We start from the raw sequence: 15,176 nt of genomic DNA on the forward strand, positions 1-15,176 counted from the left end.
ACTTGAAGTTTGAGAACTGTTCTATGGTTTCTGGTCATTTTATGAGGACTGAAAGTTATCATTTTCAATTATATCATTTTCAAAAGTATTTGGAGAATCCTTTCCTATTTTCTCCGAAATGCTAAATCTCCCGAAATCCACACCGGCTCCAAAAATCACGCAAGATCGGCTGCTTCGTTCAGCCTGAGTTCACCTCAATACGAGGCCACTTGTTTTAAGAATGTGATTTTTCTCGTGCAAAATCGCCACCTGAAAAAAGAAAGAAGAAAAAGAGTGAACTTTTTGTTTACAAAATTGCCCGAATTTCATTTTTTCCGAGCTTTTCTTTTTTGCTGATTTTGAGAAAGGTTTCTTTTACGAGAAGGTTCCTGCCGGGTTAAATTATGTAACGCTTTTTCCGAGAGCCAGCTGTTGTCGAAATTTTTAAAATTTTTAACCTGATTGAATCTAACAGTCGTTTTATTTCAGATCACTCGGATCGTGTGGGATTGGAATTGGAAATGGATCCCGTGAATGAATATGGTAAGTTTGCCTCTTTAATCTTCAAGTAACGGGGAACGATGTGTTGAAAATTGAAATTAAGGATACCCCGCTGAGGAAGATCGTAAGTAAAGATTTTACGCGTGATTCATATTTTTGAATTTAACCAAAAGTTTGATCTTGCAATTAACTCATTTTTTATTGAAGTGATAATTTTAAAATTAATTATTTGCCATATTTTTCTCATGCAACGAATATGAAATCAACCCGACAATCAAAATCTGTCATGATAAACTTTTAAAAGATTATTTCCGGGATCATTAACTCGCTACTATCTACCGGTATCTATTTATTCCGTCACTTATCTGAAGACACTTGCTCCTTTAGGAGCTGAAGCTCGATTATTATCTCAGATAATTTATCTGGCAATTACTATTACTCCTATCCGCCCGTGTTTTGAGCTTCAAGAGCGCTTTTTTTCTGAAAAGAGGATGATCCGCTACGAGCCCAGCTCAGGGCGAAATTGGACGCTTCAGAGAGAATCTTTAAATACTAGAAATTCGGGCTATAAACAGATAAAGGCTTCAAAATGAACTTCTGTTAATTCTTCATTTTGAACAAAATTGAACAAGAACAAAATGTCGATTTTTTGACAGACCGGAAACACGACAATAAAAACTTGACTTATTCATTTCCCCGTTCAAAGTTTGAAAGGTGCCAGTCTGGGCTCCTTTGAAAAGGTTTTCCGGTTTTTGAGAAAATCTATTTTTGTTCATTTTGAAACCTTTGTCGAGTCGAGTTATTATCGGAGCAGATCGCCCCATGCTGTTGTAGAGAGGACTAGAATTGTTCATTACTGCCAGAAAACAGAGAGTTTTCCCAAAAGAGGAAAAGTACCTGAAGGTTAGTTCTTTATATTGTTTTCTTTCTGAGCGAATAAGATTGCTCGATTTACGGGATAAACCAATAAGAATTGAGAAATTTTGGAAGGGCTGAATTCGAATCTGAATTTCATCAGAACTGACTAACAACTGAATTATTCGCGTTTTTTGTCGAAAAAATCACCTCTCCGGCTTAACGCGTGTGCCCAACAATGGCAGGAATGCGCCGCGGGCCCTTTGTCAGGACGCATCTTTCATGAACCGTTTCTAAGTGATGTCTGTCCATTCTGCTTCTTTTTTTTCTCCAGTTTGTGGACTAGAGTCTAGCCCTTCTAGTAGCCCCTTTTTTGAAAAATCAAATAGGGCGTGGGAAATTAGCAGAAAAGAAAATCACTTGATAGAAGGAAAACTTTTTCAAGAGGATTTTCTTTGTCTTCAAGAAAAACTTTTTTTACCGAAAACGAATTTCAACCAGATTTGTTCATAAGAGAAAGGAGTTTTCCGGAAAAATGAGACGAGGTAAATTTTCAATAGGGTTAGGGTTAGTGTTAATTTTTAATTGACTGTCAGACAGAGCCAGATATAATCAGAGGGGTTAAATATTTCTCCAGTTGATGGTCAGTAAAATTGAGCAGCGACAAGTAAATGACTCGATAATTGGATTTAAAATCGATCGAGCTCAGAATTCGCTGAGTTTTAACGGAAGAAGTAATTGACCTATGATGAGTTGACCACTTATGTTTTCGGTAGTAGCTCAATTAAGAGTATTCCTCTTTTATTTCAATGAGTCAAAATGATGAGTCTACTAGTTATAGTAGAAGCCAATTAGAATGTTCCTTTCTTCATATAAACCATAGTTTTTTCCTTGGTTTTCTCTCTTAGGCTCGTTTTTGAGTGATGCAAAAAGTATTTTTCACATGTCAGTGTGTCCAAGTTTCTTGTTTTCTGATGCCCCTGTTTGATGTGTAGTCGCCCCTTCCACTACTTTTTCGCCTCTACTAGACAACTCTCTATCTTGCGAATTATTTACTTATTAAAAAACTATTACTTTGAGCAGCAATTTTGAGCTAAAAGAGTAGAGAATCCTGGGAGCGCGGAGAAGTGACACACTTAGCCTCAAACAACTGAAGTGAGGCTTTCGCATTTTCAAGGAGCTGAGTTTCAAGACAAAAGACAAAAAGTCGTTGATTTCTTAAAGTTTTTAATTATCATCGCTTTTTGGATATTTTCGCCGGTTCGAAAATGGCGAGTCCGAAAAGTGAGAGACTTCAAAGACGCCGTTGGAGCTATGCTTACGGTAGGAGATGCCTAGGTCTCTTCCTTGTCTCCAAGGGGTTTACTTCGGTTTAACCCGTTCATTCAGTTGAAAAGGCTTGGAATTGTCGCTCAAAATTGATTTTCTTTTGAGAGTTTTTGTTGACAAAAGCATAGGAATCAGTGATAAGCCCTCTGACTTCTGATCTTTTGCAAATAGAATGAAGGATTTAATGGATTTCCAGCAGTTTGATTTTTTGTCAAATCAGCTTCAGATGATTGATAAGTTGATTTTTTCCGTTTCAAATGCAGTAAAATTATCATGGCCATCTTTAATTACCTTTTAACCTTTCATAAAATCCTCATTCAAGGATTTTGCTTTCATTTTTTATTGAATTTTTCATTGAGAAATCAATGTCTCTTAACATTTTTTCTTCCTCAATTAATCAAATTATTATTTTTTTTTTCTCTCACGTTTTGAAAAAAAACTCTCACTTTCATCTGCGCCGCGAAATCAGCGCCAAGTGCATTCATGGGGAAATAAAGCAAGTTTATGATGCGCTCTTATTGCGCGTCTGTGACTTGGTTTGTGTGACGATTTGCCACATTTTTCGGCTTCTCGAAATAACTTACCCCTTTTTCGCTTTGATTTATCTTTGCTTGTAGCTTACATGCAGCAGGAAGAGGACTGGGATCGAGAGGGCCTTCTCGACCCTGCATGGGAAAAGCAGCAGCGAAAGGTACAGTACCGAAGATTCAAGAGAAACACGCTGGCTCTTTTTAGACCTTCACAGCTTGGTGCAATTCCCACCTTCGAAAAGCTGGAACTGGCATCGAAGCCATCGATGTCGACTTCCGAAATGGCCTCAAATTGATGCTTCTCCTCGAGGTACGAATTTTGCTTCCCTTTTTTGACTTCAACTGCCGCTTTTTAGGTTATCTCTGGTGAGCGACTTGCCAAGCCCGACCGAGGAAAGATGCGATTCCACAAGATCGCCAACGTCAACAAGGCTCTTGACTTCATCGAATCCAAAGGTACCTCCTTCAAATAATCAATCACCACCTTCATCAATCAATCAGGTGTTCGATTGGTCTCCATCGGTGCCGAGGAAATCGTCGACGGCAACGTCAAGATGACCCTTGGTATGATCTGGACCATCATTCTCCGATTCGCCATCCAGGACATTTCTGTTGAAGAAACTTCCGCCAAGGAAGGTCTCCTTCTCTGGTGCCAGCGAAAGACTGCGCCATATAAGAACGTCAATGTACAGAACTTCCACATGAGGTACAAGAGTATTTCAATATGAAATGATATTTGCATGATACATTATTGCAGGCTATGGCAGGATTTTATACAATAAAAGCTGCACGCGGCTTTTTGTCCAAAAAGATGATAAAAACTTGAACAAGTTTCTTTCACAAAATTCTATCACCAAAGACTGTTGCATAACCACTTGATTTATAGCTGGAAGGACGGTTTGGCCTTCTGTGGTTTAATCCACCGCCACCGACCTGACCTCATCCCCAACTTCCACGAGTTGCGACGGGTAAACATATTTTTCACACACATTTTGCCTCTTTCACTTTGCTTTTCCACGATGCGTGAATATTGAAAAGAGTATTTTTTATATAAAACATGCACTCTTAACCTCACATTTAACCACGACCACATTTTATGCACGCAAAAACAGAACATCCCTTCTTCGTATTGCCAGAACAGAATACGGAGGGGATGCTCTGGATCCATGTTTTGTGTGTTCGATTTGCTAACCACCTCGTCTTTCTAGCTGGAAAGATGGACTCGCTTTCTGCGCCTTAATTCACAGACACAGACCTGACATTCTGCCGAATTATGATGACCTCAGAAAGGTACTACCAGAATCCGATGACCAAATAGTACCCTGAGGCCACCCTAATCAAATCAGCTCCATCACCTTTCATAAGAAAAATAAAGAGGGGTAACCTCTTTCAGTCACAATCTTTGCCGAATTTCTGAATATGTTTTCAAAATCGAGAAGCTGTTTGTGATTGCAAGTAAACTAAATACCGCGCTAACCGCGGCTATTCTCTTTGCTCGAAGCCGCAAGCAGCTTTTCGATTTTTAAAACTGCTTCGGAATTTCCGGCAAAGAAAATCAAAAGCGAAAAAGCTGAGTGAAAACTTTTGCGATTGGTTTGCTTCATCAAAAAGTGAAATTTTGATCGAAAAATCTCACCTATTCACCTTGCCTTTCTACAAATTTTACAAAAATCTCAGGATGATCCTATGACCAACCTTAACTTGGCCTTCGATATCGCTGAGAAGCACCTTGACATTCCAAAGATGTTGGACGCTGAAGGTAAGTTTCAAGTTTTTTCATGTTTTGGTCCCCTTTTGGACATTTTGTGCGAGCGTGAGTTAACATTCGATTTGCCGTGTAGATCTCGTCGAGGTCGCCAAGCCCGATGAGCGTGCTGTCATGACATACGTTTCCTGCTACTACCATGCTTTCAGTGGACAACAAAAGGTTAATCCCTCAATTTTAATACGTATTTTCATCGTTTGCTTCTCTTCTACTTATACTTTCCTCTCTATTTTCCCTTTTCTTTCTCAATCTTTCTTTCTCCGCCAGATCTCGTCGAAGTCGCTAAGCCCGACGAGCGATCTATCATGACCTACGTCGCTGCCTTCTACCACGCGTTTGCTGGTGACCAAAAGGTTCAGTTTTGATTTCTTTGATTTGAATTGAAAAACACAATCGTTTTGTGGATCATTCTTAAATTCTTAATAACGCAGCTCTTCTGCGTTTCGGTTCGATCTTTTCTCATCTTTAGCTTTCTTTCTTTTTCTTCATCTTTTTCTGTCTCTTTCTTCCAGTAGTAAACGGCTTTCTAGGCCGAGACCGCCGCCAACAGAATCCTCAAAGTCCTCGACGTCAACCAGGCCAATGAGAAGCTCATGGACGAGTACGAGCGATTGGCATCTGACCTCCTCGCCTGGATCGAGCGAACTCGACCCACCCTTGAGGACCGAACCGTTGAGAACCAGATGTCCGACGTCCAGGCTCGACTTGACCAGTTCCGCGACTACCGACGCAACCAGAAGCCCCCACGATCCGACCAGAAGGGTGAGCTCGAATCGAGCTACAACACTCTCCAGACTCGATTGAGACTTGCCAATCGACCCGCTTTCGTCCCCTCCGAGGGCAAAATGGTCTCCGACATCGCTTCCGCCTGGAAGGGACTCGAAGCCGCTGAGAAGGGCTACGAAGAGTGGCTCATCGCCGAGCTCCGACGACTCGAGCGACTCGACCATTTGGCCAAAAAGTTCTACCACAAATCGCAGATCCACCAGAGCTGGACCGCCGGCAAAGAAGAAACCCTCAAGTCCGAGGACTACCGATCCTGCACCCTTTCCGAGCTCAAGGCCCTCATCAAGAAACACGAAGCCTTCGAATCCGACCTCGCCGCTCACCAGGACCGAGTCGAGCAAATCGCCGCTATCGCCCAGGAATTGAACGATCTTGACTACCACGACTGCGCCACGATCAACCAGAAATGCCAGGACATTTGCGACGAGTGGGACAGATTGGGAGAAGTTACCCAGCGACGACGACAGTCCCTTGAAAATATGGAAAAGATCTTGGACACCATTGAACAGCTCTACCTCGGTAAGATTAGCCTCCTCTTGCACTAATTAGAGCTTTTCTTAGAATTTGCCAAGCGAGCCGCCCCATTCAACAACTGGATGGAAGGCGCCAAGGAAGATCTCGAAGACATGTTCATCGTCCACTCCATCGAAGAAATCAAGGGCCTTATCCAGGCTCACGAGCAGTTCAAGGCTACCCTCCCCGAGGCCCAGAAAGAAAAGGATAACATCATCGGCCTCATGCGGGAAGCTTCCAAGATCGCCCGACAGGTATTTTGACTCTTGGCTTGATCAGTTTTCTTACTTTTAAGAACGAAATGAAAACAGTGGTATGTTATAAGACATAGGTGTAGATCAATCGATCTGGTTAAAAAATGAATCAATTTTTATCATTTCTATAGAAATCAAAAAGTATAATTTATACTCATGTAGGTGATAAAAAACAAGAGGTTCAATCATTGTTAATCTTTTAAGATACGTCATATCTGTACGGTTCATGAGTTGGTACACACGCTTAAAACAGAGCTTACTCTCTATCTACTCTCGTAAATCCTTCTCACTAGCTCCTCATCCAAAGATTTACTCATCAAGATAGCTCATTGGCACCCTCTTCATTTTCCCTTCGATCATCATTTTTTCAGTACGGCGTTGAGCTCGGAGTCAACCCCTACACAACAGTCTCCGCCGACAGCATCGAAGCCGCATGGAACGCCGTCGTCAACTACATTCCCCGACGAGACAGCTCGCTCCAGCTCGAGCTCGCCAAGCAGCAGCACCACAACCAGCTCAGAATCAAGTTTGCCCAGCAGGCCAATGCCATCGGCCCATGGATCCAGCAGAAAACAGAAGAAATTGTCGGCGTCGCACTTGAGATGGACGGCACTCTTGAGCAGCAGATCCAGAAGTTGAAGTCCTATCAGACTGCCGTTGAAGGTTACAGGAATGGATTCAGATATGATTGATTCTTTAGAGTTTGCCTCTCTAAGGGGCTTCTCGATGTTCGCCGTCTCCTTCATTTTCAAATCCATTCAAAAGACCAAAGGTCGAGGAGCTCGCTCACCACCACCAGGAAATCCAGGAAGCCCTTGTCTTCGATAACCCACACACCAACTACACCATGGAGCACATCCACGTCGGTATGGAGCATCTCCGAACCACTATTGCTCGAACTATCAACGAAATCGAAAACCAGGTGCTTCACCCCTGCAAAAGCGGTTTTAACTCGACTACCATTTAGATCATGATGCGAGACGCCAAGGGTCTTTCCGCCGAACAGATGAACGAGTTCCGTGCTTCCTTCAACCACTTCGATCGCGTACGTATTCGTGGATTGCAAATGAACCCGTGTTACAACTTGCTTTTTATAGGACCAAGACGGTATTTGTACTATTGAGGAATTACAGGGCTGTCTGACCGCAATTGGACACATTGTCGAGTCCAATGACCCCGTCAAAGTAGGAGACTTTTCTCTCTATCTTGCTCCTCCTCTATTTCCTCCTCGCTTTTTCTTTCAAACTTCCCTTAAATTATTTCTCTAATATCTTTCTATAGAAGAAGAAGGGCTACCTCGAGCCCGATGACTTCGCTGCTGTCCTCATTTCTATGGGCTACCAGCTTGTAAGCTGCGTTTTTCGAGTGTTTGTGTGGATTTAAACCCATTCAAGAGCTGTTTGACGCGACTAACATAATATTTACTCATTGAATCTGCGGATATATTCGCATAAGAAAGCCGCTTGCGGCTTCTGGATTTTTTCTCCTTCTCATCATTTCTAACTCCATTCCTTCTTCACTTTGCTTTTCTACCTTCTTCGGCTTTCCCGAGCCCTTTTCTTTACCATTTTAAGGGTGAAGCTGAGTTCCAGAGAATCCTTGCCATTGTCGACCCCACTGGAACTGGCCAGGTAAGTTTCTATCCATCTTTCAATCTCTTCAAAAACCAACCAAGGTGACTTTCCGATCCTTCATCGAGTTCATGACTCGAGAAACGACAGACAACGACACCGCCGAGCAGGTCATTGAGTCCTTCCGTGTTCTTGCTGGTGACAAGGTATGCTAAACCCTACCAGAAGAAACGCTAACTGCCGTTCTTTTCAGCCCTACATTCTTGAAGAAGAACTCAGACGCGAACTTCCTCCAGACCAGGCTGAATACTGTATCCAGAGAATGAGCCCATACCGCGGAGCCGATGTTCCACAGGTACAATCCTTAGGCCGCACATTTTCTTATCCTATCAATTCTAGGGCGCTCTGGACTACGAATCCTTCTCCACGGCGCTGTATGGCGAGTCCGATCTGTAAAAATTGCCCCGTTCTGAAAAGAGTTCTCAAAAAAAAACAAAAAACATCAAAAAATTCACCAGATAAAGAAAGAGATGAGAAAAGCAACACGAAGAGAAAGAACACCTCATCCCTCCTTTTCGCCCTGTTCCACAACTACAAAAACTACGATCACAAAAAGAAAAAACTGACAATGACAGTGATTGCGTTACCTATTATTTTTATTAATAATAATTATTTACTATTCTACTTCTTGAACAAAAAAAGTATGGCCTTTGCCAGCATGTGCACATTCTTATTCTTATCATTATTTTTAGAACTTACCTAAACAAGAAAGAAAAAAAAAATAACTCACAACTCAAAAAACTGAAAGCTTCAAAATAGCACAAATACCCAACTTATCTCTTCTTTTTTATTTCTCACTGTACTTTAAATTTTACCTATTTACTGCAACTTCACATCGAAAACAAAGTCACTTCTTTTCACAAAAAGAACACACACACACTCTCACACACAATTTTCACGAAAAATACTCCTTCTTTACTTCTTGTTTTGTATAATTTATAAAGAAAAATATTAATGATAAAAAGTTACTTCTTGATTTCTTTCAATTGTTGAGTTTTGCATGCGTCTTGGAAGATTTTGAAAGCGTAAATTGATTTGGGAATCCCGAATTGGGATCCTCGAGCAAATGAAATTAGAATAAGAACTGGCATGTTCTCTGAAACGTTGTTTGAAATTTCTTATTTTTCTGAAACCGTAAAATGGTTTTTTCTTGGAAACATTTATCATTTCTCGTGTTGGGGAATGCAGTAGCGATGGTGGTCGTTGTTTTACTTTAGAAACTTAGAAGGAACAACATATATGATCATATTTTTTGCCGCCTCAAAGGAGGCCCTTTCCTTGAAATTCGACCATGTTAGCTGCAGCTTCTTTCCGCGGCTGTTTTCGCTTTCAAAATCTTTCCAAGACTAATCGACTAATTCATCTTTTATATTGTTATTTTCGTTACAATCAAACAACCAATTTTGTTTTTTATGCAACAAGCAGCATAAACTTCCCGTTTTAGTTAAATTCTAGTCACATTTTGTTGTTTCAAATATCTGATATCTTCTAGCATTGTTTCAAGCATCCAACTCCTTTCCCAGCATTCGACAATTCTTATCATTCATCCAGCTTATCACTTGAGGCCCCTTCACATGTTTCCAAGCATTTATTATTAATATTACCTAACTAAAACTAGTCCCCAGCAAGTTTAACCAGTTTCGCACATGTTTCCGATTATTCCTTGTCAACTTCTATTCCTAGTGCCAAAAATCAGGCAATATGAATGCCCCAAAGTAAGAATCCAACTTGAAAACAAAAATCAATATTCTACTTTACGAAAAAAGTATTTCGACAATTCCTTTTAAAAAATTGCTTCTTGACAATCAAAGATAATAAAATATTTTTTGGCTTCTTAAATTTCTTTTACCGATCAAAGCGCGGCTTTTTTGCTCTCAGCCGCAAGCGGCTTCTTGCTTTTCGTCTATGTAGAGACTTGTTTAACCATTTTCAGCGGTGTAAAAGATGTCGATAGCGGCGGGATCGATGTTTAAATGGCTGGATTTGTTGGAGAAGGAATTCGATAGAAGCTTCGTGCAGCTTGATTTGTTGCTGGGAGAGGTCGAGGAGGAGAATAAACAAGTGACGAATGAAGGTACTTGTGTATAATTATCAATGGATATTTTAACCAAGAATTTAGGACGCGACAAGCTCGGAATCATCTCATCGTGCTTCTCCCAGTTGTGCCACAAAGCACAAACTCTGGCGCAAATGAACTGCAAATTGGAAGCTGAAGTCGTCAATTTGCAGACAGACTATTTCTCCAGCTCCGCGAAAACGAAGACAGAAAATGAGGAAAACGAAAAACTGGTATTACAACTTCACGAAGCCCAGGTAAACAAATTTTGAAATTATAATGAGATATTCGGAATAATTCTCATATTCCGCATATCATACGCGGACGCCATAAATTGTGTTCGAACTCAACTCTCATCTAAACGATCGAGACTTTGAGGATGAGGAAATGTAACGAAATGATTAGGATGTTATGGGACAAAATTACAGCCATTTTGATATTTTTAGTAGTTGACGGGAGTAAGTATCCCTCAGAACCCCGAAAGTGTTGTGTCGAACATCTATCGGGCCAGCCACAAATTTAATCTTGACTTTAGTCATTATCTGGACCGGTTATCATCCTTGAGAAAAGTAATACTAACATGACTACCCGTAGGTAGTGCAAGTCAGGATTACCCGTACTGATAAACGACTCCGTCATCAAAAAAGTCCCATTTCATCAGTTTTTCGAAAATCTTATGGTTTCTTCCATCTCAAATGAGTTAAAATCGAGAAGCCGCTTGCGGCTTCGAGCCAAGGAAATTCAAAAAGCCGCAGTAAAATCTCTAAAAAACTATTTACGCGAAGTTTTTTCTCTATTTTCGACTTACTCGGCGCGGCTTTTAGGCTGTCTCTCTGCTCGAAGCCGCAAGCGGCTTCTTAATTTTGAAGAGAACCTTCATTTATTCAATTCTTTGAAGAAAGTTTTCAGCTCAAAAACGCGAAAAACGAGGGTTTGCCAGTGGAGGAGCTGCACGCGAAAATCTCATCGGAGCTTGAAGAATGGAAAATCGATCGGCAAGCACTCAACAGAGCACAAGTTTCGGCGTCTCTATTTGAAGAGGAGAATCGAAAACTACACAGAGAAATACTCTCGTTACAGGTACACGAGAGCGTAAATTCAATGAAATTTAATGATAAATTAAAAAAAGGATGATCTTTTTGGGGCCCGACTGGCTTCGAAATATTTGGATAAAGAACTCGCTGGGCGAATTCAACAAATTCAATTGCTCGGGCGCGAGATTAAAAATAACGACTACGAGCGGCTTTGGAATCAGTTGGAGGCGGAGATTCATCTGCACAGACACAAGACTGTAATTCGCGCTTGCCAGGCAACCCTTGGCGATGGTCCAGGAATGGGGATTTGCAGAATTGGAAGATTATGTCAGTTTATTTACTGTTAAAAAGGGTTACATAGAGGGGGACTTAAAACAAGCCTATTAACTCATTCTATACGAATCCCTCCTTCAAGCTTCTCTAAACATGCCTGGAGCAGTAGGCGTTGTCCGCAGAGTAGTCATCAACAAACACCCTGAAGATGGCCTTGGACTTGCCATCGTCGGAGGGAAGCAACTTGGAACTCCTATTTTAAGTAAGTGCAGAAAATCTGTGCGGTTCTACCACACTTTGATCTCGAATCAGAGCTTTTATAAATAGTTTTAATTTCTTTCTTGTTTCTAAAAAAAGAATTAAAATTTGCCAGGGCGGTTTTAATTAGAGATCGCCTTCAAAATTACTGTCGAAGATCTCTCTCAGCTCTATAAAAGCGTCGAAATAAACAAAAGATCAAGAGAAGAAGTTTCATGAATCATGATGCCTGGACAATTGAGAAACTCGATTTGTCAATATTTATACTTTGCCGCTTCTCGCTGATGATTCTTCTGTAATTCTGATTTTTAGTTTCTGAAATTTACGCTGGAAAACCCGCTGCCCAATCGAGAAATGTCTACGTTGGCGATGCAATTTTGTCCGTTAATGGAATTGATTTGAGAAATTTGAAACACAACGACGCGGTGAAGATTTTAACCGATCAAGAAGGACAGGTAAGGGGAGGAAAAAGTTCCTTCTTTCAGTTCTTTTATTAGGTCGAACTGGAGCTCCTCTTTATTTCGCCGGAAGAAAGTGCGTCTTCGTTGACGAGATTGGAATCGCACGACGTTTCTACCTCGATGGGGCCAGCTGCCATGGCCAAGATTTCCGAAGCAGAGGCCGATGAACTGCCGGAAGTACCTTTAGGCTCGGATATTCGAGGGAGTCATCTCTAGAACTATCAATCTGAAGCGGGTTTAAAAGATATTTTTTGTCGATATCCTTGAAAAGACGACCCTATCGAAGAAGCAAAATCAGCCCTGGAGAACGGCGAAAATGAAAACACTGAGAGCCTGGCTCTTACAAACGATCCCGAAGTTGCATCCCTAAAATCCGAAACTGCCCCGCTAGACTCGATCCGTTCCGAAATCAATGAGATCGAGTCGCACTCTGAAAAAGATACCACGCCTATAAAAGAAGACTTCTAAAAGAGAGTCAAAATGCGTTGAAAAATCCCTAGTCTATCAAGTTGCTTACAAATTGGGGACCTCTTTGCAATATGTTTTCATTTGATTTCACAATTTTCAGCTATATTTATGTATACATACCTTTCTTTTTCATAATTTTTAAACTGGTTCGGTTGGGCGAAGGGGGGTCTACTTATATCTTTAATGGGCCTGCTACTACTAGTGGGGGTTTATCCTTCGAACTGACCCTACCCCATCTTTAGTTTCAATAATAATTAATATTAGATAAATCAAACACTTCTTTTCTGTATCATCATTCTTTTTTATCAAAGTATACCGGTTGACAGTAACAGTCACTTCTTTTTGCCTTTACAGTACAGCGTGCCTGCCTTCATGTTCGAGATTTTTCACTATCTCTTGTTTCTTTTATGCTTTATTGAAAGCATTTCTTCCTATCCCAACTCTACGACAAGTAATAAACAAATTCAAAATTCAACATCCAGATTTCAAGATGATTTTCTTTATTACCGAGTTTCTCATTCCTGACTAAATATTTTCGTTTTTCAGAAATCGGGCTCAGATGGGCCAAAGGACGTCAAGGCCGCAGACAGCAAGTGCAGAGGAGACCGCGGCGAGGAGGGCAGAAACGCAGCATCAAAAATGGCTAAGAGAACAGAGGGTATGCGAACATAAATTATAGCGTCGATTTATTGAGATCTCCCTCGCGATAAAAATTATCGTTGAAATCAGCAAAAATAAAATTTCAGGAACTCGTGACCCAAACAATGCGATTCTCGCAAGTAGATCGCCCTTGTCCAAAATGTAAAAAGATGCAAAGAGCTGAAGAATTTGAAACGCATCTTGTTTGTTGCCTTACCAAGCCTGCACTTGAGGTACTTAACCAGCAATACTCAATCTTCAACACTTGTTCAGTTCAATACTGACGTACTAGAAGTTGATCAAGGAGAATGTATCATTTGCTACGAAGATCTTCTCTCGCAACAAGTGATTGCTAGACTACCTTGTCTGTGTATTTTCCACGAACACTGTCTGAAAGACTGGTTTAAAGTCAGAGGTACGTTCATCAGAAATTAAGGGGCCCGCTTTTAATCTCTTTTTTTCAGAGGAGTGTCCGAGCCATCCATCTTCAGATGACTAATTCTATTTTTCCCACGACCAACTCGACTCTGGCTGCCCTTTCCTCGGCTGTCTGGCAGACAGTTATCTTCTCCACCTTCAAAAAAGAGAAACATACACACATACCACTTGATTAATTCGCCATTCTGTTCAATAAAAACAACGAAAAAGCGCAAGACCTTCCTCATTTGAAATTTCAGAAAGGAAAATCGAATGGAACTGAAGATCACGCTCAAATCGATCGTCCTTTTTCAGTGGACAATGTCGCTACTCGCGCTTTCTACAAATTGGTTGCCACTTGGATATATGCTCACGCAGTTCAGCTTGATTATTCTTGGAGTTTGGTGCGTCGTACAAAGGGACGATTCGCTCCAAGTCTTTTTCTACGCCTCCTGTACTGGAATTTCTACAGTTACTGACTCGATTCTTGTCGGAGCAAATTATCCAGGTAATATCTTTTTCTTGGTATTCCCGCTCTTACAAATTATTAAAGATGAATTGTCGGGCTTGGGGAAATTCGCCGCAGCAATGGCCATAATTTTCATAATCACGAAGCCTTTCCAAGCCCTGTTTTTGCATCAAATTTACAAGGAGAGAGGGGGACAGACTTCTTTTGGTAAGACCGCGTGTAGTATTTTTCGGGATACATTTATCTCTTGACTTTGTCCCGGAATTCGCTAAAAATCCTGAAATTCGGTTACATTTAAATTCTTATTCAAATATTCGTCGCCAGTGGTAGTCTGTCTATTTTTTCATGGAAGTTCGGAAGTTAAAAATAGACGGAGAAAAGACATTGTTTTATAGGAAATTGCTCGCTTATGACACATGTTATTCTATTCTGCTCTAGCGGTCATAAAATGATTTTTCCCAATTGAAAACTCGAAAAATTAATCTCGAAATCTGCAGACAAACTGTTGTTAAAATATTTCTTATGCCTACAAAGAAAACATATCCCTTTTAGGAAATATTGGTCTACCGGGTCTTTCATCGGCGTACGAGGATTTAGGAAGGGACGAAAATCATTTACATTTTTAAGTTTGCGCTCATGCTTATATCTTACTATCCTTTATATTTCTCCTAAAAGATTCACTCTCGGAAGAAGGCAGAGGCCACTACAAACCAATGAGGACGGTGGAAGATATTCAAGACTTGCCTTCTTATCAATAACTCCTCAACTTTTCTTCTGGTACTTTCTTCACGATCATTCAAATTTCTTCATTGTTCCCTCCATTTTTTCTGTCAAAAAAAACACTGCATGACATGTTATTTTATTTTTCCTTCTGTCCGAATAAAATATTCAAAGTTCTTCAAACACACCATGCTGCCGGAATTCTTCAGACGCTCGGCAAAAATTCCAGGTGATATTG

The 15,176-nt window shown here is 40.8% G+C and overlaps 4 protein-coding genes across 8 annotated transcripts; all 4 read left to right on the plus strand.

Moving 5' to 3' along the window:
• Window positions 1-460: 460 nt before the first annotated feature.
• LOC145699382 (alpha-actinin-1-like) lies at window positions 461-9,815 on the plus strand. Of its 4 annotated transcripts, none has more exons than XM_081776650.1 (19): window positions 461-522; window positions 584-604; window positions 3,282-3,355; window positions 3,400-3,504; window positions 3,551-3,650; window positions 3,696-3,900; window positions 4,081-4,162; window positions 4,872-4,953; window positions 5,036-5,121; window positions 5,490-6,264; window positions 6,307-6,512; window positions 6,884-7,180; window positions 7,276-7,434; window positions 7,480-7,557; window positions 7,610-7,696; window positions 8,087-8,143; window positions 8,188-8,289; window positions 8,337-8,438; window positions 8,483-9,815. In XM_081776650.1, the coding sequence occupies exons 1-19, from the start codon at window positions 501-503 to the stop codon at window positions 8,537-8,539; spliced, it is 2,697 nt and encodes an 898-aa protein (XP_081632776.1). In that variant the 5' UTR covers window positions 461-500; the 3' UTR covers window positions 8,540-9,815. The 4 variants fall into 4 exon arrangements, with proteins under 4 accessions (XP_081632776.1, XP_081632777.1, XP_081632778.1 ...); XM_081776651.1 differs by lacking the exon at window positions 7,610-7,696 and adding an exon at window positions 7,794-7,859; XM_081776652.1 differs by lacking the exon at window positions 4,081-4,162 and adding an exon at window positions 4,403-4,484.
• A 264-nt stretch (window positions 9,816-10,079) lies between these two features.
• Window positions 10,080-13,168, plus strand: LOC145700417 (Golgi-associated PDZ and coiled-coil motif-containing protein-like). The gene is made up of 8 exons (XM_081777681.1): window positions 10,080-10,217; window positions 10,263-10,456; window positions 11,109-11,279; window positions 11,329-11,528; window positions 11,647-11,768; window positions 12,077-12,219; window positions 12,262-12,412; window positions 12,497-13,168. Exons 1-8 carry the CDS (start codon window positions 10,088-10,090, stop codon window positions 12,691-12,693), a joined length of 1,308 nt encoding a protein of 435 aa, XP_081633807.1. The 5' UTR covers window positions 10,080-10,087; the 3' UTR covers window positions 12,694-13,168.
• A 43-nt stretch (window positions 13,169-13,211) lies between these two features.
• Window positions 13,212-13,979, plus strand: LOC145700419 (E3 ubiquitin-protein ligase znrf2-like). Its single transcript, XM_081777684.1, has 4 exons — window positions 13,212-13,351; window positions 13,440-13,565; window positions 13,606-13,747; window positions 13,797-13,979. The coding sequence occupies exons 1-4, from the start codon at window positions 13,253-13,255 to the stop codon at window positions 13,829-13,831; spliced, it is 402 nt and encodes a 133-aa protein (XP_081633810.1). The 5' UTR covers window positions 13,212-13,252; the 3' UTR covers window positions 13,832-13,979.
• An 11-nt stretch (window positions 13,980-13,990) lies between these two features.
• On the plus strand, window positions 13,991-15,115 carry LOC145700418 (type-1 angiotensin II receptor-associated protein-like). Of its 2 annotated transcripts, XM_081777682.1 has the most exons (4): window positions 13,991-14,257; window positions 14,303-14,425; window positions 14,771-14,813; window positions 14,892-15,115. In XM_081777682.1, the coding sequence occupies exons 1-4, from the start codon at window positions 14,023-14,025 to the stop codon at window positions 14,974-14,976; spliced, it is 486 nt and encodes a 161-aa protein (XP_081633808.1). In that variant the 5' UTR covers window positions 13,991-14,022; the 3' UTR covers window positions 14,977-15,115. The 2 variants fall into 2 exon arrangements, with proteins under 2 accessions (XP_081633808.1, XP_081633809.1); XM_081777683.1 differs by lacking the exon at window positions 14,771-14,813 and having other exon boundaries at window positions 13,992-14,257; window positions 14,894-15,115.
• Window positions 15,116-15,176: the final 61 nt, after the last annotated feature.

The sequence above is a fragment of the Oikopleura dioica genome, chromosome 2, assembly GCF_907165135.1.
Source record: "Oikopleura dioica chromosome 2, OKI2018_I68_1.0, whole genome shotgun sequence".
Lineage (NCBI taxonomy): Eukaryota > Metazoa > Chordata > Appendicularia > Copelata > Oikopleuridae > Oikopleura > Oikopleura dioica.